Source organism: Dromaius novaehollandiae, chromosome 20 (genome assembly GCF_036370855.1).
Source record: "Dromaius novaehollandiae isolate bDroNov1 chromosome 20, bDroNov1.hap1, whole genome shotgun sequence".
Classification (NCBI taxonomy): Eukaryota; Metazoa; Chordata; class Aves; order Casuariiformes; family Dromaiidae; genus Dromaius; species Dromaius novaehollandiae.
This window is the reverse complement of record NC_088117.1, coordinates 7,716,418-7,723,974: the sequence shown is the minus strand read 5'-3', so window position 1 is coordinate 7,723,974 and position 7,557 is coordinate 7,716,418. Positions and strand designations below refer to the sequence as shown.

At 48.4% G+C, this 7,557-nt stretch overlaps 1 protein-coding gene across 3 annotated transcripts; it reads right to left on the bottom strand.

Annotated features, from left to right (window-relative positions):
- Nucleotides 1-198: 198 nt before the first annotated feature.
- PTGES2 (prostaglandin E synthase 2) lies at nt 199-7,553 on the bottom strand. 3 transcript variants are annotated; one of them, XM_064523719.1, is made up of 7 exons: nt 7,530-7,553; nt 5,226-5,420; nt 4,502-4,557; nt 3,701-3,853; nt 2,946-3,146; nt 2,485-2,602; nt 199-1,719 (listed from the first exon to the last, which is right to left on the bottom strand). In XM_064523719.1, the coding sequence occupies exons 2-7, from the start codon at nt 5,295-5,297 to the stop codon at nt 1,591-1,593; spliced, it is 729 nt and encodes a 242-aa protein (XP_064379789.1). In that variant the 5' UTR covers nt 5,298-5,420; nt 7,530-7,553; the 3' UTR covers nt 199-1,590. The 3 variants fall into 3 exon arrangements, with proteins under 3 accessions (XP_064379789.1, XP_025966559.2, XP_025966558.2); XM_026110774.2 differs by lacking the exon at nt 7,530-7,553 and adding an exon at nt 7,243-7,365; XM_026110773.2 differs by lacking the exon at nt 7,530-7,553 and adding an exon at nt 6,429-6,668.
- Nucleotides 7,554-7,557: the final 4 nt, after the last annotated feature.

Sequence of the window (7,557 nt, the reverse complement as noted above, 5' to 3'; positions counted from 1 at the left end):
TCACAAGGCCGCCGCCCCGGCGCCATGGCAACGCACGCCGGCCCCGCCCGGGCCGCGGCCTGGCCCCCCCCCCCCCCCGCCCCCCCTCTGCACCGCCACCTGACCGCAATTCCCCGTGAAGGGCTCTCCCCCCGCCGTACTTGGGGGAACTGGACGTATGGACTTGGACTTTGTGCTTTTGATACCAGGGAAAACGGCTTTCGGTACAGGACAGCTTTAATAAGCAAGTCTAGTGAGTCACAAGGCAACACCAAGAGCTGTTTTTACTGCACACAGCATCTTTCTTCCCTCCCTAATTGATTTTGTAGTTAATTATCCTGCTGCTACCTCTAGTCATTCTGTATATTCGGGGAAAAAAAAAAAAAACCCTCAACATCCATTCTTACACAAAATAAAGCCCCCCCCCCCCCCAGTGCAAATACCTCTTTTGCAGACAGATTTCAGCTGCACTCATAATTTCTCCAAGCACCAGTTTCTTTAAAAGGCATCCCCCGTTCTTTGGGGAAATCAGAACTGCTAATTCGGCTGATAATTAAGGAAGTTTAAGCCTCAGGCTGCAGAGAGGATCACTCACTTTCAAGCCTACATCGCCTCTCACAAAGACACCAGGCCTTTCTAGCTCGTAGAGCTCAGGAGAATTCACGTTGCATGGCAGTACCTAGTGACAGCCCTATGCCAGTTGCTCCAACAGCAAATCCTCTGTTACAGTTTTGCATTACGAAACATCTGGAAAGTCCCCAGGCACATAGGTTTCTCTTAATCCTGTTCTTTCCAGAACAGAAACAAACTGATTTTCAGGGGTACTTCCAGGGAGATTTTTTGCAAGATAAATAATTCCTGTGCATTAGTGATTCTTCGGGGCAGGGTGTGCTCTCTGGGCAAAACAATAAGGTAAGAATTCACAAAAACTGCATAGGGCACATAAAGAGAAGCAGGCCTTTTTCCTCGCAGACCACGCGGAATCAGGTATGAAAGAACCGTTCACGTGGAAGAGCAAAAGCATACAATCTGTAGAGTGCAGCATCTTTTCTGCCATAGGAAAGACGCCTCTCCCAGTACCGTGGGCTCCTGCAGTTCCTACAGCACTAGGCTTGCAGGATTCTATTGCAGGAAAAATTGTCAGTTAAAAAACTAGTATCCAGTGCCTCAGTCAGGAAAACATTTTAAGGTGATATGGATGAGTGGAGGAAGACAAGCCTGAAGCAAAAGCTGCTCAGGCATATCATATTTGATATGGCTGTGACATTTATAGTCAAGAGAGCAGCTTGCTTTCACAGCAACCTGCTCTGAGCATGGCTCTCACCTAGAAGCAGCCTGTTTGCTGTAAAGGAGAAGCTTGGATTGAACTGCAGAAGACAGCAATGTCCAGACCCTTTTCACCTGTCTCCGTCCTTCTAAATATCATATCTGAGCTTATGCACATCTGGATCCCTTCTGCTGAGACTTACTGCTCTAAATGGGACAGTCCGTGTGCCTGCATGTCCATCCATGAGGTGTGACCAGCCCACTTTAAACTGTTAAAAAATGAAATGCCTTTCCTTCTGAAGCTTTTTCCATGCAAGTATTTCAGGAAGGCAGGTGTAGTCGACATCAGATTGCAAATTCAGTTCTTTGAACCACTTCTTCCATGCGCTGGTACCAAGGCTGAATCTTGGTGTTAACCATCATGTCATCAAAGGCTTCCAGTCCTTCCATAACTCTGAGGACCCCATATACTGCCTGTGCCAGAGGATAAAGATTGAAAACAACAGTGAAAACAGTCAACAGTGGAAAATGCCTTAGGATACTGATGCAAGTGCCTCAACAGCCTAGCCAGTAAGGCTCTTTCCCTGTCATACCATCTATTCCACCAGTCTGATAAGCAAGGAAGATTGTGAATGGGTAAACAGGTGATAAGAATAAGCATGTTTTCGCATGAGGAAATGATAAGAAAAGGTCAGGAGCTACCTGCAGTTATAGGAAAAAAGCTAATCCTATCTCTGCATCAATCCCTGTTATGAAATGCTTCACTTGCATTCCATGGAGGACTGCTGGTGCAAGAGATAAATTACGTTCCGCTCTGCACTGCTACCACAAAGGAAATTCCATAAGCACTGAACGTAGTAAGTCCTGTGCAGACGTGAGGTTTTATTAACCAACATCCACCAGCCAGATCAGTGTCTCTATTTGTAAACGGCTTTCCTCATGCTCCCCAATGATCATAACACCCACCTCCAGATGCTCATATCATTTGTAAAATGCATGCTTAGGGAACATTTCCCCCAGAGTACCAAAAAAACCCACCCACTACTGCTCTATGCAAGATGAGCATCTCCAACTTCTCTTCAGGTGGGAATTATGTTAATGTATTAAGAAAGGACACTGGCAATGTATCTCATGTAAGTTATCTTCTCTATCTATATTCATATTTACTATTTCACATGGATGAACAACTGGACAATCTCCTCATATACTTAACTACAGATACAGAAATTAACCTCTTACCAAATCAGCAAGGTTTGGCTGGCTGCCACCCATGAACAGTCGATGTTTGCCAACAGCTTTTACCCACTCATTAACCGCTTCATATAAATCTTCTCGGACATTATCTTGAAGGTGATGTCTAGGTAAAGAGAGGAAATACAGTGTTTTCTAACTAGTTTGTTTCTCACTTTATCCTTTCACTGCCTCTAATATCAAGGGCTGGGCCCTGCCTGGGAATTCAGAAGGTAGTTCAGAGTGAAGGGAATAGCTAGTGAGTAACAGGTAGTCCTGCAAACGTATAAGCATATCTTAACATGAAGAATAGAGGGGTTCAGTACCTTTAAAGAAGTGCTGCTGTTACTCATATGGGATTAAATGGTTTGGATTAAAACACTGATATCTGGAGCTCACAGCTAAGGACGTTAAAAGCAACAGAATGAGGAACCATTCGTTTCATATACTTGGTGCCCAGCGGTACTAACCTTTTCTTCAACCTCTTGCTAATGAAGAACATGGCAACAGCCCCCATGTACTTAGCAAAGAAACCTTCCACGGTGCCAAACTTCCCCTCACGGACAATGTAATCAAAAGATGCCAAGGCTTCCCTAGGGGTACGGTAAACATTGGGGGAGATGAGGTGAACAAGCCAGTCGTCTGCCCATTTTCTCCACTTCATTTCTTCCCTGCAAGTATTCAAGAGAGACTTTTCAGTGAATGAGGTACAGACGCAGCGCTACAGGAGACATCTAGGATCACAGTGACATTAGCTAGAGATTGTGCCAAGGATGTGTGTGTCACAAGCTCCCGCCCAGCCTTCTGCTCCGGTGACCTCTCTGAAATGTACTCAGAAGCTTTGTCTTTGGCAAAGCTACTCCAATCTCAAACTGAAACTAAGACTAAGATAGAGCACTAGCTTCTCCTCCCATTAAGGAAACTAGAGCGGCGAGTCCACTCACGGGAAACTAGCATTCCCCTGCGGCATACAGAAAAGGCAAAGAAGGAAACTGGAGGCATCTTGGGAGCTAGACAGTCTAGTTCCCACCATCATGGCCATGCTAACACCATTGTTTCAAATTGCATAAGAAACAACAACTCTAGCTACCAAGCAGGGGAAAGCGGGTGTAGCAGGAGCTGTCAGTAGCAGCACCAGCAGGATTGTATGTATGTACCATCCCTGAGGACATCTGGAGGAGACTGTGATCCTACTTGGGAGGCTCAGAAATTTAAGAGCACTTACACTCTCACTTCTTTGACGGGATAAACTCGCTTTGTCTCTGTTTCATCCAGCATAAGCCAGTATTTATTCCCATACTCTAATGTCTCCTTGCCTCGCTCAGTCACAGTTTTCATAGGAGGATAAAAAGACACAATCTCTTCTAAGCTCTTCCTCCTGAGGACAGAAATACAATTAGTACCTGCTCTGCCTGCTACACAAATGTGCAAGAGTAAAGACACATCAGAAAAAACACACTTTAAAATCTTTATTCTAAAAATAAGCATGAGGTACCACATTCTATTTGAAATGAGTTTGAAAGACTCTTGAATAGTTACTGGCAAATAACATTATCAGTAGTGTACATTCCATTTCTCTTTGTCAGACAGGACACAAGTGGAAGTTTTTGCAGGCATAAAGCCTCCTACAATTCTCTTGTGCTTTGCAGCCTGGGTGCAAAGGACAGGCCACAAAAGCACAGCAATTTGATTGCATTCTAGATGTTATAACTAGCTAAATACAAGTTTAGCTCTGGGACTAACCCTAGTCAAGGTTTAAGTAACCTTTGTGCAAAGAGAATCTCAGAGGTGAAAAAGAGTTCTGAAAGGTAAAAGCTGAGCTTTAACACCCCCCCGCCAACATATACATGCATTATCCACCCCATCATAGCCTAGGATCAGATGGTCAACTGAGCCAAATACCCAGAGCTTTAAACACTAAGGTCAGCAAGATACTAATGAGCTAATCTCTGAGAGAGTGTTCTAAGTCTCCAGTTCACTAGGGCCATTCAGATTCAGCTCTTCTCCCATCATCCTGTTTTCTTACTTGGAAATAAGATAGGTCTTTATTGCACTGATGATCACTGAAGAATCGTTCAATTGCTGAAAAACAGAATTAGGACAAATTTTAAAAACAAGTTCTTGGTGACGTTGAAAAGGAAAGTTCTTCAAAGTCTATACCCCAGCATTCTGAGGCTCCATGTTAATACTACAGTCACTTTTTCCCCACGCATTTCCACAGGCAGCCTTACATTGAGATCTGTTCTGTGATGATCATTTCTGAGTCTGTCTTTCATTCTGACAACAGGGGACCTGAGGGTGAGGTACAAGGGCAATACTAGCAGATTTGGGGTTTCAGCTCTTGGCAGCAAAGCAGGAAAAGCAACACTAGGGACACACATATACACACACTTAAGCCTTCGGTTTTCTTGAGACCTCATCCTTTTCCCACAGGATACAAGCAGTTCCCATTACCCTCTGGTACAAAAAAATATGTCCTGTATAAGGGCTATTAGGAGCTATATAATCACTGGATTATAGAGTCATTACACAAACCAATGGATCTTGAAAGAAAGAGACAAACAAAAGACTCTAATAAGGCCAACAGATAGGAAACCACGAAGCAAGGAACAAATCTTAGGCTCCTAAGGGAATAAAAGATGATTTAAAGATTATACTGTATGTGACAAATGAAAGAGAGGCACAGATCTACTGCTAGTGGGCAAAATCAAGCAAGCTGTCAAAATAGTTGAAGGTATTTTCCAACTTACCAGAGGACTTCCAGCATTGGCTAGCAGAATAGGCACCTTTCTGTAAGAAGAGAATTTGATCTCTTTCCTCATTATTGGGTTCACTTCTACAATTTCGTAGGGCAACCCATGATAATCAAGAAAAGCTCGCACTTTGCTGCAGAAAGGACATGTCTTATACTGGTAGAGGGTGAGCTGCAGGCTCCCTTCAGGCAGCTGGGGAAGGAACAGAGCAGAAGTTTGTATTTCCTACTAAAATTATAAATATGCCATCTTCCTTTCACCCTTATCTTTATATGAAAATTGTAGCTGTTAACATTGAGTTTCAACATCTGATCACCAAAATATCCTGGCGAATGGATGCTTTCTTCAAACAGCATTCCAAATATTCACCTATTTGGATCAAATAAATGTTCTGAAAAACATTTATTTATCCTGCAGGAAACTCCCAGTCATAGCAAAAAAAAAAAAAAAAAAAAAAAAAAGAGTTAAAATCTGACACTTTAAATCCTCTACACACAATTTGGAAACTAAAGAAAAACACAACACTATTTTAACAGCATTTAAAATGAATCAAAACGAAAGCACTTGTCTCGGTTAGCAGTTTTACCCAACACTCTCTCTGAAGCCCACAGAGCAGGGGAGAATGGAAAGAGACACTCTCCTCATCATGATACAGAAAGTGGTAGCAGTGCACCACAGTCCTGTTGATTACAGAAACACGGTGCTAAAAATGTGCCAGAAAATACTGACTTTAGGATGCAACTGCTAAAGCTCAGATCCCTGGCAATAACCAGCCTGTGCCTAAGGGGAGACGGGAAAACCGGGGTAGCACGGAAAACAAAGCACCAGGCCAGGGCGTTTCGCAGCAACGCTGCGACGCTTCAGGGGTCTGACGGGCTGCGCTCGCTATGTCGCACATGGCCAAACACACGCAGCCACCTCACCTCGCTTCTCGCGCGTGATTTGTTTGGTTACACAACCCTCCACAGGCAGCGCTCCCCCCCCAGCAGCCCTCCCGCCCTAACCAGGCTCCTTCCAGCTCCTCGCTGAGGAGCCTGCGGCCACTTTCTCGTTATTTTAAGCCGCTTCCTCACTGCAGCCAGAGCAGAAGCCGCCTGGCGCCTTCCCCGAGCCCGTCTCCTCAGGGGCCTCCGCTCCCCGGGCAGCGCCCCGCAGGCGGCCCCGGCCGGGGGAAGGCTGGGCCCGGCGGCGGCGCGTTACCTCAGCGGCCGAGTGCTCCCGCAGGCGGTGCCGCGCCACCTGGTAGAGGCCGGCGCCGCCGCCCAGCGCGAAGGCAGCGCCCAGCAGCAGGCGGCCGCGGCCTCCCGGCCCGCCGCCCTCCGCGGCGCCGTAAGCGCGGCGCGGAGCCTGCAGCCGCCAGAGCGGCAGCAGCGCCGCAGCCCGCCAGGCTCTGCCCGCGGCAGCCGCCATCTTCCCGGCACGGCGCGGCGCGGGCGGGCGCCGGGGGGGGGGGCCTTAAAGGGACCGCGCCGCCTCGGGGAGGGGCGCACCCCCCCCCAAAAATGGCGCTTTCGTGCTTGGTAAATCAATACAGCAACACCCCTGCCTTGTGAAGCGCTGTGAAATCCACAGGCGCGGGGCACCTTGCTGTAGGGAGCTTCTCCGGTGACAAAACCAACGATTAGACGCATAATCTTCCTGATGTTAATGTTCACTTCCCCTCTTTGGGGCATTAACGCGGGCTCCAGCTCAGCAGCGCGCAGCTGGGTTACGCTAAAGACACGCTAAGAACTGGCTGCAGCGTTAAATCAGGACGTGACCTTTCCTTTCGTCTTCGCCCCCGATACCCGCTTAATTAGGGAGCTCTCAAAGCAGGTTTACCTCAGGAGCGCCGCTCAACTGCGTGCCCTAATTGCAAGTTATTTTCGTCCCTAGACCGCTCCCCGGGGTCGAGAATCACGCAGCGATCAGAACCCCCCGGGTCGGGCCAATGATAAGGAAAGGCAAAGCAAATTGCGCTTGTTCCCTCGAGGAAGGGGAGATTTGAATGTGACCTCGGGGCGGCCCGACCCACCTGCCGCGGGCCAACGGCTGCGCGGCTCCTCACGGCGAAAGGGGAGGGCGGCGCGCAGGGGCAGCCTCGCTGCGCAGCGCAGTAAAAGTCCTCGCGGGGGACAAGCATCGGTGGCGTCGCCGCTGCGCCGGGTACCCGCGGCGGCGGGGCAGGGCGAGCCAGCAGACAGCTTCGTCTTTGGGGAAAGCACCGCGGAAACGGCGGCTGCGGGGCTACCCCTCCCGCCCGCCCGCCCGCCCGCCCGCGAACCGCCCGCCGCGCGCCCTGTCCCTAACCGCAGGCTTTACCCCCGCGCCGGGCGGCCGGGCTGCGTGA

What these genes read in the sequence shown, in the direction of transcription:
- PTGES2 (XM_026110773.2), bottom strand. Translation starts at nt 6,638, where the DNA reads ATGGCGGCTGCCGCGGGCAGAGCCTGGCGGGCTGCGGCGCTGCTGCCG. An exon ending in AGCAAGAGGTTGAAGAAAAG is followed by an intron (nt 2,603 to 2,945) that starts GTTAGTACCGCT and finishes CTCTTTACCTAG; the next exon opens with ACATCACCTTCAAGATAATG. An exon ending in AGCCAAACCTTGCTGATTTG is followed by an intron (nt 1,720 to 2,484) that starts GTAAGAGGTTAA and finishes CCTCTGGCACAG; the next exon opens with GCAGTATATGGGGTCCTCAG.